Source organism: Accipiter gentilis, chromosome 10 (genome assembly GCF_929443795.1).
Source record: "Accipiter gentilis chromosome 10, bAccGen1.1, whole genome shotgun sequence".
In the NCBI taxonomy this organism is placed as follows: Eukaryota; Metazoa; Chordata; class Aves; order Accipitriformes; family Accipitridae; genus Astur; species Astur gentilis.
Genome location: NC_064889.1, coordinates 2,540,158 through 2,561,761, shown reverse-complemented (window position 1 = coordinate 2,561,761; position 21,604 = coordinate 2,540,158). Strand labels below are relative to the sequence as shown.

At 41.4% G+C, this 21,604-nt stretch overlaps 1 protein-coding gene across 8 annotated transcripts in view; it reads left to right on the top strand.

The window, feature by feature from the left end:
• The window catches only part of MYO9A (myosin IXA), a 189,603-nt gene that overhangs the window by 101,745 nt on the left and 66,254 nt on the right, over positions 1-21,604 (top strand). For all 8 annotated transcript variants that reach the window (XM_049812619.1, XM_049812620.1, XM_049812622.1 and 5 more), the window contains 2 exons: positions 9,354-9,470; positions 20,117-20,251. In XM_049812619.1, coding sequence (XP_049668576.1) covers positions 9,354-9,470; positions 20,117-20,251 — 252 coding nt within the window. The remainder of the gene's footprint in view (positions 1-9,353; positions 9,471-20,116; positions 20,252-21,604) is intronic.

Genomic DNA, 21,604 nt, shown 5'->3' with positions numbered 1-21,604 from the left:
CACTCTGGCTAAGCATTGCTAATATATATTTAAAAAATCAAAAAGAGATAAATGTGGCTTTTCTTAGGATAGAAGCTGATTTATTTCATCCTTTACTCATGCATGCAGTGTAATTTTGTTGAATAGATGCTTTGAGTCAAATAAGAAAACAGAAAAATTTTTTTCCTGTTTTTTTTCCCCCCCTATTTTTCCCCTATATTGCTCAAACCCGCAGTAGTGGTTGAAGGAGGGAGGCATCATCAGAAAATGCTAGGTAAATACCATGGGCAAAATTCAGTAGATATTAAAATGTGTTTTTTCCTCTGAGTCATCTTGGAATAAGGCATTTATGTTACAGTAAGTGCAAATGTAATTACGAAGCCGAATTTCACCTTAGAGAATAAATGGGGGAAAAATGGGAATGGCTAATAAGGATTTTAAAACAGATATCAAATGATAACAAAAATCAAATCCTGTGTATGATAATAGCTCACTAAATTATTTTTTTTTTGATAGGATATCAACAGGTTCCTGAGATTTAGTGCCAAATCCCTGTGAGCAGAAATGTCAATTGATTCATTGGGTAATGCACTGAAAATTTATTCCACGTATTAAAAGAAATAGAAATAAGCAAAGCCCTGATAGAGCCACTAAAAATATACATAAAGATTTGATTTTTGGAGGGATTTCCTGAAGGGGAAGGATCCTAGTGCTGCTTTTTTATTTTTTTTCCCCCCTGAATATTTCATTGGAAGCACCTTTCATCCTTGTATAGAAATTATAGGAAGTCTATCAAAGGCCCTAAGGGAGAAGGGGATATTTCCTTTCTTCCTGTGTTCATATCTTATTTCCTGAAGAGGAATCTCCGTTTCTATTATACACAAGCAGAAAACGTGAAGTATTGTGCGGTCCCTGGCTTTACTTAAATAATTTAACTCCTGCCTTTGTGTTTTACATCAAGGCTTGCAAACTTCACACTCGGAAAGAAATGTTTCTTGCCATCCTGGAATTACTTTAATTGTTTTTTGTAAGTATTTGTTGATATGGGTCTGAAAGGAGAGCATGCATTGTTTGTTTTCTTCCTAGAGGGCAGGAAACACCCGCACATGTGTGCGTTCATGTACGTGTTATGGAAGAGCTGTTGGGCCACTAGGAGAGGAAAAAATCCATAGGTAGTTTCTATGACTGTATCGAGCTTTTTCCTATTTTAACAAATAAATTTTTGGAGACTATTGCAAATTCTTATTGGGAAGTTTACAAGGAGAGTTGCTTGTATAAGATTTTTTGGGGGGATGGGTGGGAGGTTTGCATTCGTAGGGAACACAGGCACTGGCAATGGGTTTATCCAGTGGGAACAAATAATGTTGATAATGTCCACCATGAGAAAAACAGACACACAATCTCTAGAGGAAAAGCTGAAAAAACGGAGAAAGAAAGGGCCATGACCAACAAGGCAACAATTCGTCTTCTACACCAACAGCAAGGCAACAAATTGTTGTTGTCTTCTAACAAGCCTCCTCTTTTAGATCCAATGAATTTTCCAGAGTTGTGCCTGAGAAATGGCATTTAAACATCCCGTTTTCAAGTAGTCATAGCTTTTAGAAAATCTGGAGTGGGTACATTGACCTTGCTCCCACGGTCTACGTTGTCCTCTGGTGGAAAATTGGGATTTAACATCATTATGTTGACCAAAAATTGTTGAAGGTGTAATAATATCATGTTGACCAACTGAAGTGTTCAGCGTATCTTTATGGATGTTTCATAGATTTGCATAATGCTGAAGAAATAGGGTAAGGGTTGCACGTGCTGTCACAGTTAATAAACTATGGGGTTTTAATCTTTGTTAGGGCTTTAATTTGGTTTGGTGCTTACACTTACTCTCCAGTTCTACTTTTAAAGTCAATTTCTCATTAACTGAGTCTGTACTTGGGAAGTGGGGTCCAAAAACCCAGCTCTGGGTGGATGCAGCCTTCATAAGCTGCATTTTTTACAATAGTGACCCAAAATAGATTGCTGCTCTCTAATATGCATGCGTGAAAGGGCATTTTTTTCTGTGCAAAATGGTCTTTGGGTTTTTCTGCCACACTTTTCTAGAGAGGACCATGCAGTGCCTCCTATGCTTGGGAGGTAGTAGTGATGGAGTGATGCTTGGCATCCCTCCTGAGCAAACTCAGTGGCTGTTAAAATGTAATATTAATTGCTTTTTTGATGAACTAGTCATAAGGGCTGCCGGTATCCAAAACAAATCCATCATCCAGCCTTTCTGTTCTGTTTGTCCAGGATCATTCTATCTTGTCCTTTGCATTAGCGGTGAAGGAAGATGGGCAGACCTCTCAACAAGCTAAGATGTTTAAAGTCTTTAGAGATCTGTAGCTGTCTCTTAAATACCACTTGGGAATAATTTCTTACCTGGAATTGATCAGTGCATCGATATAGTGCTCTTCCTAAGTGATAACAAAAGGGATGAGCTTTGCTTTGCTTCTGCCTTCTTCTAATTTTCTGAGTCTCTGTGTCAAGTGACACACTGCACAGAAACGGTTATTTATTTTATGCAGGCTTTTTTTAAACAAAATGTTAGTGGAAGTGTTTACGCTGGTTACAAGAGTCCTTCATGCTATGTTTTTGTTTGGGTCAAAAATGTTTAAAGTTGAATGTCAGAGGCCCATTGCTGTTCCAGATACAGTCTAGGGTTGGGTTGGTTTGGGGGAAGTAATTGGGGAGAAGATCTGGCTTTTGCATTTCAGTATTACTCTGGATCTCCCTGGAGTTAGTGGGATCTACACTGCAGAAAATGCTCATCTTAGCTGGGGAAGTGTTTGATTAAAAACACGTAGCTTCCAGCAGCATCTTGATGGCTTTTTCTTCAGCAGGATCTGTTTGCTTTCTGCTACCTGGGATGTGCAATCACTGGGATATTGCTGCAATTATGCACAATAAACTCGTGCTCTTTGCCTTTCAAAGCCCTTCAGCGTTTGTTTCCACCCATCCTCTATTCTCCAGGCTTTATTTATTTCCCTTAGTCTGAAAAACTTACAAATATTTGAGTTTTTGTTGTTAGAATTGAACTATTGCTTGCTCTTGCTCATGCTCATATATTAGGTTAGTCAACAATGTAAACACCGAATCCAATAAGGATCGCGGGCTGCACACTGGGGAGCTTCTTATCACAGCAGGTCATGTGAAAATGTCTGTAAAAGGTGAACTGAGTGTCTGCCAGGAGGGCAGGTCACCAGAGCAGCCCTCAGGGTCTGCGGTGGCACTGGAGGGGAAGACGGTGGAGTCAGCAGAATGAAGACCTGTCTCATAGTACATGGGCATCTCTTCACCGTGCGCCTTGCAAAGTCATCTGTTGGCTTTATGAGGAGATGAGAGTCCAAAAGGAGGGCAGAGCTTGGTGTCTCTTCTCTACTGGGCTGTGTCGAGTAGCTGAAATGATGAGCTGTGTTTGGTAAGGGTACCTTAACTGGAGCCTTCACTGAGCACCAAACCCATCCAGCCTTATAAATAAAAAGTGGACTGAGCTCAGCTTGGTTGTGACAGACCACCTCAATGGCAGCCTCTGCTCAATTCAAGATGGGGTTTTGGCATTGAAGGTTCCCTATTAGATTACATGCTGGTAGATAAGTACGTCTTAAATGCTGATGTTGCCCCTACAACAGCCAGTGCCTTAACATATTGGGGGCAGGAAGGTGGAGATTTCTCCTGGTTTTGGCTCCAGGACCAAGTCCAGAGTCTGGAAGATTTGTGACATTGCAATGCCAACGTGGACTTTGCACAAATACAGGCCTGAGTTTTACTATTTCTGGCAGCCCTGCATCTCCAGGAAGGTCCAGGGAGACATGCAGGGGAAAGACCTGAGGTTTGAAAAGAAATTGGAAGTAAGAAGATTTTTTTTCTAATGAGTTTTTCAGATCTGGTGCATCCAGTGCCTGAGCTGTACAGCAAAAGTGCCCATCTGCTTGTGAAGCACTACATTTGTGGCAGTCCATTTTTTCTTCAGTATTTAAAGCCATAAAGTTCAAGTGGCAGCTTGTAGCATGAAATTGCTCCCTTAAATTTATTTTAAAAATTAAAAAAAAAAAAAAAAAACAACAAAAAAACCCAACAAGTTGTGGCAGGGTGACTAAAAAGTTGCTGGTTTAACCAGGGTTTTGGAAGTGGAAAGGATGCTTTAATCTTGGTTATCTATGTATAAGCTGTTGTGGTTTCTGAATATGTAGCAAGGTGAAAGAAACCATCATTCTGGCATTTGTTAAAAATAGGATTTTTTTTCTTTCCTAAGAGCTATACCGGCTCTGGCTCTCCAGGCCCTTGCACAGGTTTTAACAGCAGCAACAGAAGCAGTGCAAAAAAAATTTATATTAAAATACCACCCTTCTACATCATCACATACAGCTTTTTTCTGGTTTTTGCTCTTCATGAGTCATTGGTTCTGTGGGAAAAGATAGTATGAGGCTTTCTAATGCAAAGGCGGCATTGTTATAGCAAAGCAGCCTATAAAATTCAAGTTTCATAGATAATAATATTTAAAAAATACTGATTTTTGGAATTTGATTGCAACCAGCAGAACTATTTTAGAGGAAGGGAAGAAAATTTAAATTTTGTATGTTTTTGCTTAAAGCAGATATACTATTTAGTGTTAATGCCTCCTTCCTTTTTTTTTTTTTTTTAACTTGATTCCCAGCTTTTTCCATTTATAAGTATGGTGTGGGGTTCTAACCCTTTTGCTTTCCCTGGATTATCTGTGTACCAGCAAGTCTTTTGAATAATGCCAGCAGCAAAAGACCTTTACTCAGAGTTTCAAATCTCAGCTGAGTGCAGAACAGGAGGAGTAAGAAATCCTGACCCAGGGGTGGGGAGCAGTGGTAATGCTGTAGGGACGGCAGCAGACGGAAGATGTGCTCGTATGTGTTTAGAGAGTTTGTAATCTTAAGAATTAAGAATCTACTGAATGCTTACAAATGTGTTTTACAGAGTCTTTTAATTTGAGCAAATTTGGTTTTCTCAGATTATATCTTTTGCCGCCTCTAAAACACAGGCTGTCGCTGCTGAAACTGTAAGTCCTTGCTCCAAAACACTTCAAAGAGAGATTTTAATTCTTAAGTCTGTCTTCCCCTTGTTCTTTTTGGCAGAAGATGTTTCCAAAAGTATATCTATTTTTAAGGTGGCCTGAATCCAATGCCTATCATGAAAACTTTTGGGTCAACTAATTTGGCAATGCAATCTTATGAAGAAACCCAAATATCTTATATCAAGATCTGAGTAAAAGTAGGCCAACCTCAACAAGTGGCATTTCTAGCATATAATAAATAAAATACATATACTTGCTAGCCTGGTGAGCAGGAAACCTATTGATTAAAACCTTGTCTTCAGCTTATTTCCTGAATCACCAAGTTAAAGTGTGTTTGATCTATCTTGCTTTTGAATCAGCAATATTTTTATGTGTGTGCAAGATGTTGCTCTTGCTTTGATCCCCAAGAGATTTGTTTTGGCGTCGTGGGAGCTATTTTTATTTTGCTTTTGTGAGCGAAATAAAAATGGTTTGAGTGCCACAGTATTCCAGATCTGCCTAAATGTCACATAATGAGACTTGCAGAAGAGACAAGAAGCTGTAGGTGACTACCTGAAGGCAAGCCATATGTAATATATGCTGTATATTTCAGAGAATATTCACATTTAATACATGTAGGATAATAAATATGGGAATAAATAAATACCCCAATAAATACAGGAACAAATGTTTAAGCACTTATTTTAAATGCTCTGCTGCATGGGAGCGGATGTAAGCGCGTAGTGCGATCCTTTCTTGAATAACAAGCCTGTAATTACAACAAGAATATCCCGAATATTGCACACCAGGTTGTGATGTGAACAGCAGGGACAGTTGGACAGGCTGAGCATCCTTTACCCTGCCATTCCTCCACAGCTTTACCCTGTTGAACAGAGAAAATAAGAGCAAGACTTATTGAAAGAGACAAACTGCTGTACAGGTTTTCTTTTATTTATTTTTTTATTTTAAGGATTTTAGGGACTAGTGGTGTTTTAAACCATCTGTATGGTGGCTTATGGCAATACAAGATGAATGGCTGAAATTAAAAATAAAAGTGGAAAAACTCTTTTCAAAGTGGACTATTCCAACAATTTGGGGGGAAATATGAAATCATACACTTGAAATTGCAGCAGCTCCTTAATTTGAAACGAAATAATATTCCCAGAGGGTCCTCAGGCTAGGTAGTTTGATATCTATTTAGGATAGCGAGGGGCTTTATCTGTAATGTAACATCATCCAGGATCTATTCTAAAGAATAAATACTTCATTGAAATGGGAAAAAAACCCAACAAACAAAAACTTGAGTCGTATGAAATAGATTAATGTTTTTGCTGGTATTTTATAAAAGGATGTTGCATGAAGGCAAAGTGCTGTCTTAACTCTTTGAGCCAGTTAATATCGCATTTTAGAAAGCTGCTGCTGGTTTGGATACCACGGACATTGGGTACCATGGACTTCATTCCCAGCGCTGGTGGATGTCGCTCCCCATGAGCAGGTCCATCACAGTGCGGGGAGTTGAGCTTGGAGAGCCCATTTTGGTGGGACCTCATAGTACTTAGCAGCACTGGAGGAAACTTGGGTGTCTGAAACCAGATTTCTTTGCTTTGTGCACTGTGGAAATCCTGCCTGGAGGAGACTGGATGTACCATGAGGCAAAGTGAGCATCCCAGTTTTGGCCCCACTGCATTTCATCGTCTGGGGGGACCGTGTGGGGCGAAGTGCTGTTTACACCACCTCAAGTCCACTACAGTGGTGCATCCGTCGAGGAATTATCTAGATTTGTCAGTACAACAGAGAGAAGAAATTGGCTTATAAGGAGACAGCAAATTTGCAAATGAGATCCATGTGTATGTGTGCTGCACCCCCTCTATGTTCTCTATATGTTGCTTTGCCAGGAGTTTCCTACCAGCTCTTGTGATACAGCTGTCACTTCTAAAAATAACTGTTGAAGAATTTGAGATCTGGGCTGTTGATTACGGTTTTGGGTCCCAAGTGTAGCAAGGAAAGCAGCTCTCTGTTGGCTTCCCAGCTTGCTATGTAGCCAAGCTCCTCTTGGGAAGAAGGGCAATGGCTTATAGCCCACCCTGCACATCCCTGGAGGAAGCTGGGCAATGCTGGAGTGGTACAGGCTTAATGATATCCTCATCTATTTTAGAAAAAAAGAGGAAAATTCAGCAGTGAAGTCCTGCACATCCACTGTAGTCTCTAATAAAAGGGGGAAAGTACTGCAATATAAACCCATATATGACTGTATGGAAGAAATGATGCCGTTATTTGTTGGCTTTAAATAGAAATGGGGTTTTTTTTGATTGCACACCTTTGTGTTGGAGCCGTTAATTGGGCTGATTTATGCTAGGACAAAGCATTACGGCAGCGAGAAACATTCCTGGGTCTGGGCCTTCGTCTTTCCCCGGAGACTTGATTTTTCTCACGTGGCAGTGGCACTTATTGTTCTCCAGCTTTATCCAATCAAATAAGCTGAGATGGTGCATGGTGTTAGAGAATTAGTCTTGAAATTTTCTATTAATCACTGAAATATTCCTTGATATTTGGGGAAATGTAAAAAATAAAAACAGCAAAAAAAACCCCAAACAACCCACATTGCTTGTAATAAAACCAGCAACTCCCCCCTCCCCAAAACCTTTTCTTCAGTAAAGGGAAGAAAAAACAGTTACTAGAAACTAGACCTGTTTGTATTTCTAAATGCCAGCCGCTTTCCAACACTTGTTGGAACTCAGACATTCAAGAGCTCATGGTCTGTCTTTAAAAGCTCTGTTTTGGTCTGTGCTACAACAAATCCTTTCGGTCCTGTTGCTCATATATTTTCATCGTACGCTTGTTTTCAGTTTGTAACAATGCTTTTTTGGGGGCAAGTGAGTAATTCCTTGTTAATTGTTGCAATATTTTGTAATTATCCTTGTAATGTGGTTTATCTGACAGCAATTTATTGCCGCCAAGCAATGGTTAGCAGCGTATGGAGGCTTATGTACACTGTGAGCTTGTGAGCATCCTCAGTTATGGACCTTGTTACTGCCTTCTCCTGTTCCAACTCAAAAGAGGGAGAGTTGGCAAGGCCACATACGGGATTAATTGCACGTTAAGACCAAAATGTTGGCAGAACAGTATGTGATTATAGTAAAAGATGCTATCACAAAAAATTCAAGGAAAAAGAGGTGGGAACAAGCTAATAGAAGATAAATGATGCTACGTGAGCTTTATTCTTTTGCTTGGGATCAGTGAAATAAGGCCACTCAGTTGATGTATCTTGAAGGGCGGGTTGGTGAGAAGGATTTCAAGGCAATGTGTGACAGACCACCGATGTGTTGTAGTTCAAGGTTTTACTAAAATACTTATGCGTGAACCTTCTGTTTCCTTGTTTATTCTTCTACAGTGGCTAAAATGAACTGACATTTAACAGTCACGGCTGTTATCATGAGATTTTAGGTGATTAGTATGTACTAAAGCACTGCAACACAACTCAACGTAATAATTTAAACCAGGGAAGAATCACAAGCAGCAAGAAAGAAGATAGCCCTTAAATATGAATTGCTGCTTTATGGTTATGTATGTACGTGCCTGTCCCAAAGCATGCATGTTTGAGAAAGTGCAGCCCAGGTACCTTCCTTTGATTTTGGTTTTCATCACTGTTGGTCAAACAATCTCTTTGCATCGTGGCTGAGAACACTGCGGTGGGGATGGCCCTTCTTCAGAGGTATTATTCCTCTTTCTAGGAGAGCTGTTGGAGGAGCAGTGAATCTGCCTGCTATGATTTGTAGCTCCAGTTGGCAGTACCTGGAAAACATCAAGTTTTCAGTAACGCTTACAGATTTACTATAGGGGTTTTAGCCTCTGCTTTTGTAACCCTTCTGCTGGTACCAGACGCTGCCTGCCCCAGCGTGTGCTTTCACATCCCTTGCTATCATTGCTATGCAGTGTCCACCCTCCTCTTTCTTTCTCTCTGAATAAACTCTTCAAGGATCTTGACGAAGTTAATTTTTTTCATTATTTTTTTTTAATATATGTATTTTTGTTTCTTTTACTTTCAATGCCAGTGATGGGATTTGTGGTGTGATCTCGTGCATCAACTGCTTGAATGCACCAAAGGAAACCAAGCCAAAGTCAGGGGGCACATCTCATGGCCCTGGGAATGCGACCAACTCCCGATGGCGTCAGGACCGTTGGCGTACATGGCATAAATTAAAATAGTAGACAAAAGCTTTGGCAAGGGAGAAATATGAACATTGGACATGGAAGCTTGAGAAGCAAAACATGTTTTAGTGCAGAGCAGGAATTGTTTCCAATCACCTTTTTTTTCCTCTTTCAGGCTGTGACCGTACGAAACTCCATGGCTAAATCGTTGTACAGCGCCTTGTTCGACTGGATAGTGTTCAGAATTAACCATGCACTCCTCAACTCAAAGGACATGGAGGAAAGCACCAAGGTAATGTCTTGGCAGCTCTTTTGGCTATGCTCTTGTGTTTTTAAAATAAGTAACTACAGGATAAAACATTACCCAAGCTCCTAACAGCACATTGCTTAACATAAAGTTAATTTTTCCTTGGTTAATATTTTAGACTGAGTACATCGTTATTTTAAGTGGCGTTTGCTGAGCCAGGAGGGGTGAAGCACCTCAAATAATATATCCTCAAAGTGGCTGGGGAAGAGGTTTTGTTGTAACCACAAAAGCCTGTTCCCCCACCTTCTCCAGGAGCAATGCCAAATAATTTTCCTCCTTGTATGTAAAACGATAGGACCATATATAATTGGGAGAGGGGGGGAAAGGAAATCTTGCTAACGTGAGATATTTTGATGAAGTTGCTTCATAAAAATAACTAGAAAAGGTGAACAAGCTGTGGTGTTGATAGGTACTGAGATAGCACATCTATAACAAACAGAAAAGTGATATTATGGGGAAAAAAGGTTATAGTGGGAAGAGCAAAGCCGGCGCAGTGCCGAACCGTTTTCCTGAAGAACTGATGGAAGGGATGACATGATGTTTCCTGCGATAGCAAGGTCTGGGTGCTGCAATCCAGGCCATCCTCTCCAAAACCTCTTGTGTATTCATCCACACTCATCGCGGCAGGGGAATGCTGACCCCAAAAAGCACGGCTGTACGGATGTGTCCATGCACGCATGTGCTTGCAGCTCACCAGCTACCCTTGGCTTGGAAATTTTGGGCATGGGCCAGCAGCGTGTGTTTTTTGCGGGGGGGATGGAAGTGTGGGGGGCTGTATATCCAAGCTGAAGCCGCAGCTGCCAAAAGGAGGATTGTTTTGCTAAGTGCTAACATTACCTTTGAATTATGCCATAGGACCAGAGTTGCAGAGGCTTGCAGTGTAGCCAGTCCTTTATTTAACTCCACAGAAATGCTTGCAGAGTGTAATTACAGGCTGGAAATAAATACACGCGTAGAAAATTTGGTAATATGCTTTTCTGACAAGAAAGGTTGCTAAAGTGGGTCACATCCAGCGTGTCTTCTGACTGCACATGCTTCCTCTCGCTCTGTTTAATATTTTACCAAAAATGTTGTGTTCTCTCCTGATTTTTTTTTTCCAAGTCATCGAAAGTTTTGTCTGGGCTGTCAGGAAAAAAACCCATTGTTTGTGTATTTGGTGAAGCAAAAAAGGTAGATTTGTTTTGATAAGGAAATGCATCTCAAATACAAAATAATTCTTTTTTAATGATCCAGTGATTTATTTTTTTTAAAAAATATCTGTTCCATAATATTTAAATACAAAATCAGACTAGGACACTATTGCTTGCTTAGTCAGCATGTCTGTAATAGCAGGGCACAACCATAGGTGTTTATGGGCCATTAAACTTTGGTTCCCAACCTCAAATCTCAGCAGGTAAGAGCCAGAACAACCCAAATTCATGCTGTTTTCCAGCATCGCTGCTGCATGTTAACCCTCTGCTTCCTCCAGCCAAGACTCCTGTGCAGCATAACCGCCTTCCCCTTGCCCGTCTCCCTATATCATCTCACGAATTCCCAATTCCCAGTTTCCTGAGCCTTTCCTCCCCCTCCCCAAAATCACGCAGCGTAGCAATAAGATCCAGGTCAAGCAGCGAGCGCTGCGCCGTGTTGCCCTTGCACAAGAGGAGATCCGCCTATGCTGGCAAATGCCCAGGACCTGGAGCTGCAGGAACATGCAGGAACGTGCAGGCTCGTACCAGTGGCGAGATCCAGGAAGGCAGTCCCGGGCTGTGTGCGGGCCAGGTTTTCTGAAACAGGAAGGTAGTGCACGAAATACCAAGAAATATATACTTCTAGAGTCAGGAGAGTAGTTAGGTTTATTTTCAGAGTCCTCTGTGAACTTTGGTTGATTTTCACAAGTCCCCCAGAAATCATGAAAATGCACGAATCCTGCCTGTTTTATAGGTAGAGAGGTTAAGGAAGAGAGTTTACGTGCATTGCACAGAGCTGCTTCGTTAAACATTGACTAGCCAATTTTCCCTCAAATTGTTCTACAGCATCACCTCCTCGCCCCTTTTTTTAGCCCCAACTTGGTTCCTTCTAGCAGAGAGGGAGGAGAAGTGCCTGCTTGGACCGGGCAGAGCTGGGAATAGCTGCTCCTTTGCCCTCAAGGAATAACGTTACTGCCAGTGAGTGACCGAGGGCATCCTGGGCTCTGCAGCTGCGGCTGAGACACCAACCAGCAATTACCACCCTTCTCTGCCCTGGAGGAACCGAGCTGATGCCGATTAATTTGTTTTTTCCTACCACTTCACAATCCTCTTGAAATGCTTTTCAGTTCATGCCTGGAGAAACCCCAGATGAGGATACAGGTTCTTCTTAATCTCCCATATGTGGTCTTGAGGTTGGGCAACACCAACTGGAAGGTGGGCTGGGAGCAGGGACTTCTCTGGACCCTGGGAATAGGTCCTGGCTGCAAAGCAAGATCTTAGCACTTGGATGACATCTACTTGCTGGCATCTATCAGCTCCCTCAAAAAATCTCCTAAACACACTGAGTCTCTGATTTATGAAAGAAAAATACAATCTTGCACCTCACCGCAAAAGGTTGCCGACTCCTGAGTTTGCAGTGGGTGAGCAATATGCGACCCCCCCCTGGAGCAAATGTCCTGACTTAATCCCAGTCCACACTTGCCACCAATATTTCTCTGACTTTTAAGATACATTTTGAAATAATCCCACAGGTTATGAAGGTTCAGAAGGTTGTCAGATGACGGATTTTTGGCAGAGGGCTTTTTTATATGACAGTCATGTTATGCAGAGGTAAAATAAGACTCAAAACCATCTGGATTCAGAGCATATATGGGAAGAGAACTGTATTTGAAATTGATGAGAAAAATGAATATGAAAGTATTTGCCTGGTTGTGGTAGCTCAGGGTTTTGACATGAAGGCTGGAGGTTGCAGAAGACAACATATACTTATAGATGCATGCGTGGCACATGCATGAACTTTGGGGTTGCTCTCCGCTCCGTGTCCTGTGGAAACATGTGCAGCCATCTCTGCATCTGACAAAGTCCTTTTGCTGGGGCAAAGCAGCATTGCCCCAGCCACCTGGGACAACCGCGCTCACCAAAACTGACGCTCAACCAAACCGGTGGCGGATATAATATTCATCGGTGCAGATGGTATTTGGCAAGGAGGCTGTTTATAGGTAGTTAGGCCTACTTAATCGCTGGTGGACTAGCTGGTTTGGTGATTGGTGGGAAGAAGATCTAGATCCTAACAAAGTCCAAACCCCAGGAGAACCTGTAACAATGGGAATGGACACAATTTTCATATCCCAATATGTGTGTTTATTTGTTGTCGGCAGTAAGGAGAAGATCAAAAGATGAAGCTGGGTAAAAAAAATAAGCACCCGGCTGTTGTTCTTCCACTGTTTTTCAAGCAGGTATTTGAAAGATGTAAATCAGACCTTTGATATCCAAATTTAGTTAAACGTACAGTGAATTATTTTGGGAAAACACAGTGGGATTTGGCTTATCTTGCTTGCTGACAGGATTTGTAGCATATTATTTCTGAACCAAGTTGTGAATAAGTTATTTGATACGGCTTTTTTTATGCTCACAGCAGTGCTGCTGTGTATCAGTTTCACTCTGACTCCGTTTTCCTTGGTCTTCTCTCTTTCGCCTTTAGCTTCTTTTATGTTCTGATGATCCCCTACAAACTGAAATTTGACCTTTATTAATGAGGTCAGAGACTTTTCCTCCTCTTGAGAACTAGATTACTAACCCTCATAGAGTGTCTTATTTAATTCCCCTTCCATAAATTAGGTTAAGAATTGTTAGAAGTCCGTCTCGTTGCTTAAAATGATGATGTAGTGTAGGTCACGGTGGGCCAAAAGGCATTTCTTCCAATGTTTTTTTTTAAGCTTTTCCCGTTTGGTTCTTGTGAAGTGTCATAATTTCTTCCTAAATAACCCTGCTGCTGTTTTCAGATGAGGTGCTGCCTATGTGGTGATGATGGTGAATGCGAATTCATGGGCATGAAGAAAGTTCATTTAAATTAATGGCCATGAAGAAAATTCATTTAAACTTAATCTAGTTAATTCTTGGCTATCAGACCTGAAACAGAGGAAGAAATGCTGAATATGCAACGGGTTTAATGCACATCTGTTCGTTATTTTTAGGTCCCAGCTTCCAAACGTGTAGCAAATCATTGCCTCTCACTTTATATAACAGGTCATTGTGTATATTGTGGTGATGTAGATTGGAGTAGTCCTTTTAGATTTAGTGGTGGTGCTTTTTGGGGTTGGTTTGTGGGGTTTTTTTTATAGTATTGGCATTGGCATATTGTAAAAAAAAATTTTAAAAAATTGTAAAACAGATAAAAAATTTAAAAATAACAATAATAAAAAAAGATTACCCCCCCGCCCCCCGCCCCGAATTTGAAGCAAACCTATTTGTGATTGCCAAAATATACCTCCGTGATGGAATGACATCACCAATGTGCGCTTGGGGTGACATAAATCAGCTCCAACGATCGCTATTTATTGGTGGTTTGGGAAATGGAGAGCACGTAGGTTCGAGACGGTCATTTGCCAAAAGCCCTTAAAACTCATGCTTGGTGTTTAAATGTCATAGCTGTGACATTTTTAGAAAAGCGTGAGGTCACTTTTTATCATCCCAACCAGAAAGTGTTTACTAACCCAGGGTTTGCTCAAATTTTAAAAATCCTTGTAGATGTACACTTTTAATTATAGGAATTTTGCTATAGATTTGATATACAAAGTAATACAGTCATCTGCTGCATACTTGTTAATTGTAAATGTTAGTTTTGATAAAGGAACAACATTAACACATAAACTAGACTTGCCTAGTATAGGTCTAAATTATATTACATCTTCTTATGATTTCCTTATGGCGCTCATTCAAAGTATGAATTTGAAACTGAAGAATTAGAAGATTTGTAAATGTAAAATTCCTTTGAGTATTTTCTTTAAATATTGTACTGCAAACTTAATCTTAAAAACAGCCAGATTATATGCTTTTGTCAGGCAGTTCAACAAAATAATTACATTTATGCATACCTCAATGGAAGTAATTTTTTTCCCTTTGCTATAAGAAATGACTCTGTACTGGTAGATTTGTGTTGCATTGTAATGGAAAAAGTGATATAACTCTTTTGGGTAGATAGCATGAGATTTTTTGGACAGAAAGCAGAAAAATAGCCATAAATTCGCAATTTCTCATTTTTAAAAGTTTTACCAACTTACATGCTTTGGCCTCTTTCTTTCGGACACTCTGCAATACTGCCTCCTGCAATAGAGGGCAAACAACCTGACTCACCACAGTGCTTTGCCCTAATTTCTTTGACGTGAAACTCTGCAAAAAATCCCACATCTTAAAATTTGTATTCTGGAGGTGTATGGGAGTTATCCACATAGTCAGTGATGTGAGAAAAATGCTGGTTTTCCCTGTGTAACCACCACGGCAGAATTAGCCAACCTTATGTTGTATGTGCTGTTTGATACTTGCAGGGATTTTGTAAAATACAGATTATTTTTTTAAATTATTAATTTTTTAGTTCTGTGCATTTTACCTGTCTTGAGCTTAATTTTGGGTGTCAGCAAAAAATTATTAAAAAATAACTTCAAAATATAATATTTTAATAGGATTCTCTTGTACCTGAAATAGCCGGTTTTTTCTATAGATAACTCTTCTATTTTGCTTTATAAATGTATTTACACACACATATTAAAATATATTTTTTAGCAGTTTTAACACAGTAAATGAACTAGCATTGAAAAAAAGGGGGAGGTTTTTTTCTGCTCAGCTATATCATATTGTTTGTGAGAGCTTGAAAACCTTATTCAGTTTAAAGCGTTCACTCGTGGCAGGGGCTTAACTATTTCCACAAAGCATCAATGCAGCGCTTGTGAAAGCTGGTGTCCGTAATTCCCTAAGGATTCTGGAAGTGTGAGCATTTTATCTTCTAAGTCTTGTTGTTATGCAGTGCAATAGGGACACTTATCTAGGGTAATTTTAGGGAGCTCTTGTGGATTGTAGGGAGAAGCTGGCACAGTGGTGGTGTGGTTGGGGCTTACACAAGGGCGATGCAAATGGAGCATTAGTGTCGTGGATAAGAAAAAGTCACTTTGTCCTGTTTCCATCATCGCTTTTTTGCATGTATAACATAGATAAAATATGGGCTGCTAATTATAGAAATTGTTTAAGAAGAATTCTTACTGAAATCTGTTTAAAAAAAGATGAAGCTGAAGATTACTGCTTGTTAGGCTGTTATTTAATGAATGTATCTGTGAACAAAAGGGTTGCCACGTTCATTTGGACAAGCAGAAGAATTCTTGACCGTCAGGAAGCGGTGAGTGAGAGCGAACCCTCTGCCAGGCTCCGTCCTTGATCTGGTGGCTTCCCAATTTCCATCTTCTGGTCAAACGGCTGTTTCTCATGGGTGTTTTGCCAAGTGATGCGAACTTCTGGGAAGCTGTCTGAGGACCTTCGGTAGTCATCCTTGTCATGGCATGGGTGGGGGTGAGGAGGTAGCGTCTGCCTGGCCCTGGAATAGGGAGAAAAGCCTGGACGAAGGATAAAATAGCCAATGACCTCTTGGGAAAATGGGTTAGAGTCTTATCGTTGTGCTTATGTGCTTTTTTTATTGTGTTTTCACTTGTTCTGATAGCCAAAGTCTGTATCATACAAAGCTTCAACTCACAAGCCGGGTGGCTGCTCTGCCCACGGCAGCTCTGTCTGTTCCAGCCGTAGGTGGTTCCCTGGTCAGGAGTCGAGCACAGAAGGAATATTTTCCTCCCACGTTATGTGATCAGTTGAAAACAGATGGAACTGCAGCTTAGAGAGACATGTGGATATTCTCGTTTATATTTCTGGCAGGGGAGTTAGGATAGTCTTAGGAAGGTAGTCTTATGAAATCCAGAGTGCAGATAAGACCAATAAAATTAAAACCAGGGTGCGTGGCAGCTGTCAGGTTCTTCTGAGGTGGAGAGGACGGGGTGTTTCTCCTCCCTGCTTGAGGTTTGGTTCATTTGACCAGTGCTAATGCTTTTACTTCTCTTAATATTCTTATTTAATTAATTGTAATGTATGAACAGAGCGTGTGTATAAGTGAGATGGCTTTGGTTAGACCCCAGAGTGTGGTTTGCTAACATACTGCTGGTGGAGCTCTCTGTGCACATGTTCTTCAGGCTCTTCACTCCTTTTCTGATGATGACAGGTTTGCTAGGTGGACACAGTCTGAGTTTTATTTGTAACTAATTAAACAGAACAGTCATATACAGGTTTGGAAGTTGCAGCAAAAATTATACCTACTTAAGCTTTCCACCCTGGCTCCCTGTGTCGATGAGGTTTATCTGTTGTCACATCCCCATGTCTGTCTTCCCCTGGGTTTACTAAATCCATCCGACAGGCAGAGGACTCAAGTTTTGTGAAAACCAGTACCTTACACGAAGGAGAAAGGTCCGCGTTTCTGCTCCCACCAAGGGAAGGAAGGATGGTCTGAGCCAGGAAGCGATGGGTTGCACTTGCTTGCAGGCCAACGTACATGTGGCCAGGGGTCCACTGCCAGCCCTTGCCTGGCTCGTATGGGGGGAGAGGAGGTGGTTTGGGAGGAGACGAGGGGGCCAGAAGGTTGCAGAGTGAGCTGTGAGTTCATAGCAGTGCTGGCCTCGTTTTGCTGACTTAGAAAACCTTGGTGCACCCACGTCTTGATAAGCGTCTCAAGAGGTCAGTGTAGGTTAGAGGAGAGACCAAACAGGCTTTGGCTCTTCAATTTGGAGAAAAGGCTGGGGTGGGGTATGGTTCAAGTTTACAAAATCATCAAAGTGGTGGAAAAAAGGCAATTTAGAACTGGAACTCACCAAATCCTGCAATTTATGTTATGGGGTCTGGGTTTAGGAAAAGAAAACGCTTCTCTATTATGAACTTCTGGAAGTTGGCCTGAAAGGCTGTGAGGGATCATAGTGCTAATGGGTTCCAAAAAAAATTGGTTGGGTACCTTTTTTACCTATCTCTTGTCCGTGAACTAAAGGGAGCACAGGGGTGCCTCTCCATCTCCCTCATTACAAAACTGTGGGTGCTGGTAGAAAAGGGTGACAGACTGCAGAAGAGCCATGCTGACATACCTCATAGGAGGTATGTCACAGGAGAAGAGTCAGAGATCACACTTAGACCTGAGCTAGTAGGTAGTTTATTGAGTTCTAATCTGTAAATTTAGGTACGTAAAATATTTAATGACTACAGATGGGTTGGCGGTCAATACTCTGCTATTTACTACACTTAAAGTTAGTGTGGGATACAAAGATTATTGCTTAACTTACTATACGTATCTTAAATGTTAACATGCATGCAAAAAATGTCACTTACCAACCCATCAGCGTCTGGTGTCAGGTAAGGGATCTCTCAGCCTCGAGAGGTAACCTTGAGTGGCATCCCTGCTCAAGGGGAGATCGCGCACAGCCAGCTGCTATGGAGGAAGAGCTCAAGGAACCCTGATGGCTGCAGATATTTCTAGTGTAAAGTAGTTGATTTATAGTCACATTTTCTGCTGTGTTAATGCAGTTTCAGTGACTTATCAGCCCAGTTTCCAGCCTGACTGGTTTTACTGGGTTTGGTGCCAGTTCTCACTGATAGCCCCACACAATAGGATTAACTTCGGTTAGGCCTACTTGCTGAGCATCCACCTGGACCAAAGTTCATTTAGTTCAAACATGAGCGCATCCGTCACACCAGGGTGGGACATCCTGCTGCCGTGGTTGGAGATGTTGGGCTGGTCCTGTAGAGCATTTCTGGTGTCCTGGTGGCAGGGACAGGGATGGCTGTGCTGGAGGAAGGGGCCCTGGGACAGCATCCATCGGAAATGAGGCTTGGTTCCCTTCCCTGCCCAGAGACCTTCATTCAAGGCAAGCAGTAGCTGAGTCTTCAAAAGGTACAGAAGGCTGGGGAAGCACACTCTTGGGTCATTAGGTTAGAAAAGGAGCTTTTGTTCTATTTGCTCACCAGCTCTGTTGTCTGAGATTTTAATTATGAGGGAACTTGACTCTGGATGGACTTGAGCCCTGTTTTTCAGTAGCATTACTATTTTTTGCATTACTTTACATCCCCTTCAGTATGGTGAGAACGACTCAATGTTTCAAAAAAATCAGTCTGTCTGGGTTACATTTCTCAGTAGGAGACATTCATCTGATATGCAAGGTGGATGTTTTATATTTGATACTATTTTACTTCTGACCAGACTTATTTTCCTTTGTTGCAATGGATTATTTCTGTGCAAACCCCTGCCATGCAGATGTTTCTTCAGAAGGCTTCCAACTGGAGTATGTTTGCTTAGACACCCTCTATTCACCTTGTAGGCATGTTTCTGTGGACAGTCTTCACGACTTAAGTCTTTTTTTCCCAATCCTATCTCTGTTTCTCCCTCAAAGATAAATACTGTCTTAGATCCAACAGAATAACTTGGATCTGGGTTCAGATTTCTTCAAAGATGCTAATTTGTCTATAAATAAAAAAAAAAACCACAAAAAAAAACCCAAACCAAGAAACAACTTTGAAAGGACTTTTTTTTTCTTTTTAGAAAAAGGCCATCTGTCCAGATAGCTAAAGTTACATGTTGTCTCTTTGGTGTAGGTGAAGTCTTCCAGATGGCATAATATCAACAATTACAGTGAAAATTAAAAGTCCTGTGTCATGGTTTAAGCCCAGCCAGCAACAAAGCACTGGGAAGCTGCTTGCTCACTTGTCACTGCAGTGGGATGGGGAGGAGAAAATAGAACAAAAGGCTCATGCATTGAGACAAGGTTGAGGCAGGATCACTCACCACCTATGGTCACAGGCAAAAGAGACTTGGCTTGGGGAAAAAAACCCAAATCAATTTAATTTGTTACCAATCAAGTCAGAGTACAATAATGAGAAGTAAAACCAAATATCAAAACCCTTTCCCCCTATCCCTCCCTCCTTCCCAGGCTCAACTCCACTCCCAATTTTCTCTACCGCCTCCCCCCAGCGGCACAGGGGGACAGGGAATGGGGGTTGGGGTCCCTGCTCCAGTGTGGGGTCCTTCGCACGGGAGACAGCCCTCCACAAACTTCTCCAACATGGGGCCTTCCCACGGGCTGCAGTCCTTCAGGCACAGACTGCTCCAGCGTGGGCTTTCCCATGGCGTCATGGCCAACTTTGGGGACATCCACCTGTTCTGGTGTGGGCTCCTCCGTGGGCTGCAGGGGGACAGCCTGCCATCTCACCACAGGCTGCAGGGGCATCCCCTCCTGCAGCACACCTCTTCCCCCTCCTTCTTCACTGACCTCGGTAACTGCAGAGGAGTTTCTCTCGCATTCCAATCTCCTCCTCCGCTGCAGGTTTCCCCCTCTCAAATCTGTTCTCCCAGAGGCGCTACCACCATTGCTGGTGGGCTCGGCCTTGGCCAGAGGCAGGTCCAGCTTGGCGCCAGGGAAGCTTCTAGCAGCTTCTCACAGGAGCCACCCCTGCAGCCCCTCTCCTGCTACCAAAACCCCACCACACAAACACAATACATCCTGCTATTAAGTATGTTTAATTCTGTTTGTATGCTTTTGATTATGTACTGTGTACAAATAATCCATTTACTTTTATGTGATTTTATTCTAATCCTCATTCTTACTTTTCTTGCAGACTTTATCCATCGGAGTACTTGATATTTTTGGGTTTGAAGACTATGAAAATAATAGTTTTGAGCAATTCTGCATTAACTTCGCCAACGAGCGCTTGCAGCACTACTTTAACCAACACATCTTTAAACTTGAACAGGTAGGTCTGGAAGTATTTACTCTCTGATGCCAATGAGTGTTGACATGAGTTTGTGGCACCGATAAAGTTCTTAAATTGTCCCTTTAATTCCTTTATGTTAAGGAGCATACACTGAATTACTCAAATTTAACTTCTAATTTACCATATGACTTGCTGCTCCCTGTAACATAAAATCCAGCCAGAGATTTGCTGGTTTTAAATAAACATTTTGGGATACAAGTATCCTCAAACATCATGAAGACCTTAACTGTTGTCCTTTGTCTCCTTGACATATGCTTAGAGGGCTCATCCATAAGCAGTTTCTTACTTGCCTTTGCCTGGACTTGCTACTGTGTCATTTAATATCACATAAAAGTTATTTTTTCAGTATCAGTGTTGAAAATGCCACCCCAATCTTCTAGTGGTTTTTTGCTTTCCAGTGTTAATTTGTCAGGTGGGAGGAGAAATGTCGCTCTCACATATGTTCTGCAAGGTCAGACTTGAGATCCTTGTGGCCTCCAATAGCCACAGCAGATTAGGAAAGATTGAACTTTAAGCTTTGCTTTAGGTTTGTTAAGTCTGGGTGTCGCTTTCCAGCCTCAAATTAATGTACTGTAAGAGAGATAACAACAATATAGGCCATAATTTAGCAGGTAACATATGTGACAAAATGGCATAGTCTATTAATTAGAATGGGAGGGGGCTTCTCCAAACATCATTTGTTATCTAACAACAAGCAGGACGCGAAAACTGCTAAAGTACGTGTTGTTTCTTGGATGCATGTATATAATTGGGCTGTGTAATACAGTAAATATGTTACAGACCTTCGACATCTGGGTTTTTTTAAGGCCAGTCTGCATGCCCTCCCTTCAGGTGAAATTCTTCTTTGAGTGAGGTCAAGGGAAATCCTCCTTATCATTGGTTTTGGTAGAGCTAGTATTTGATGAGCTCTGCTCTGCAGCCTGAGTCCAGCTGAGATCAAAGAATTAAACCAGCCCTTCCCATAAACCCTGATAGTTTCATTTTGGCCCTCTCCAGTGTTATAAGAGATCTGAAAAGTCAGAAAGAGGCATCTCCTTGAACATGAGGATGGTCAAAAATAAGCGGTATAGCCCTGAGTGGATCATTTGGGGGATGTTTGCTCTAGATTTTGATGCTTTTCTGTTAACTTTCTCTTTTTTTTTTGGTCAAGAAGGTAGAGCAGAACTGCTCAAACCCATTTTATTTCAGTTTTTTAACTGGTCTTTGTATGCTGATGCACCCTACTCAAGAGGGTCTGTATTTCTAGGCACAGGTCTCTTTTACCATTATCCACCATAAAAAGGCAAACTAAAAGACTATTGCAAAGCCAATATAGCTATTTTTTTCTATAAA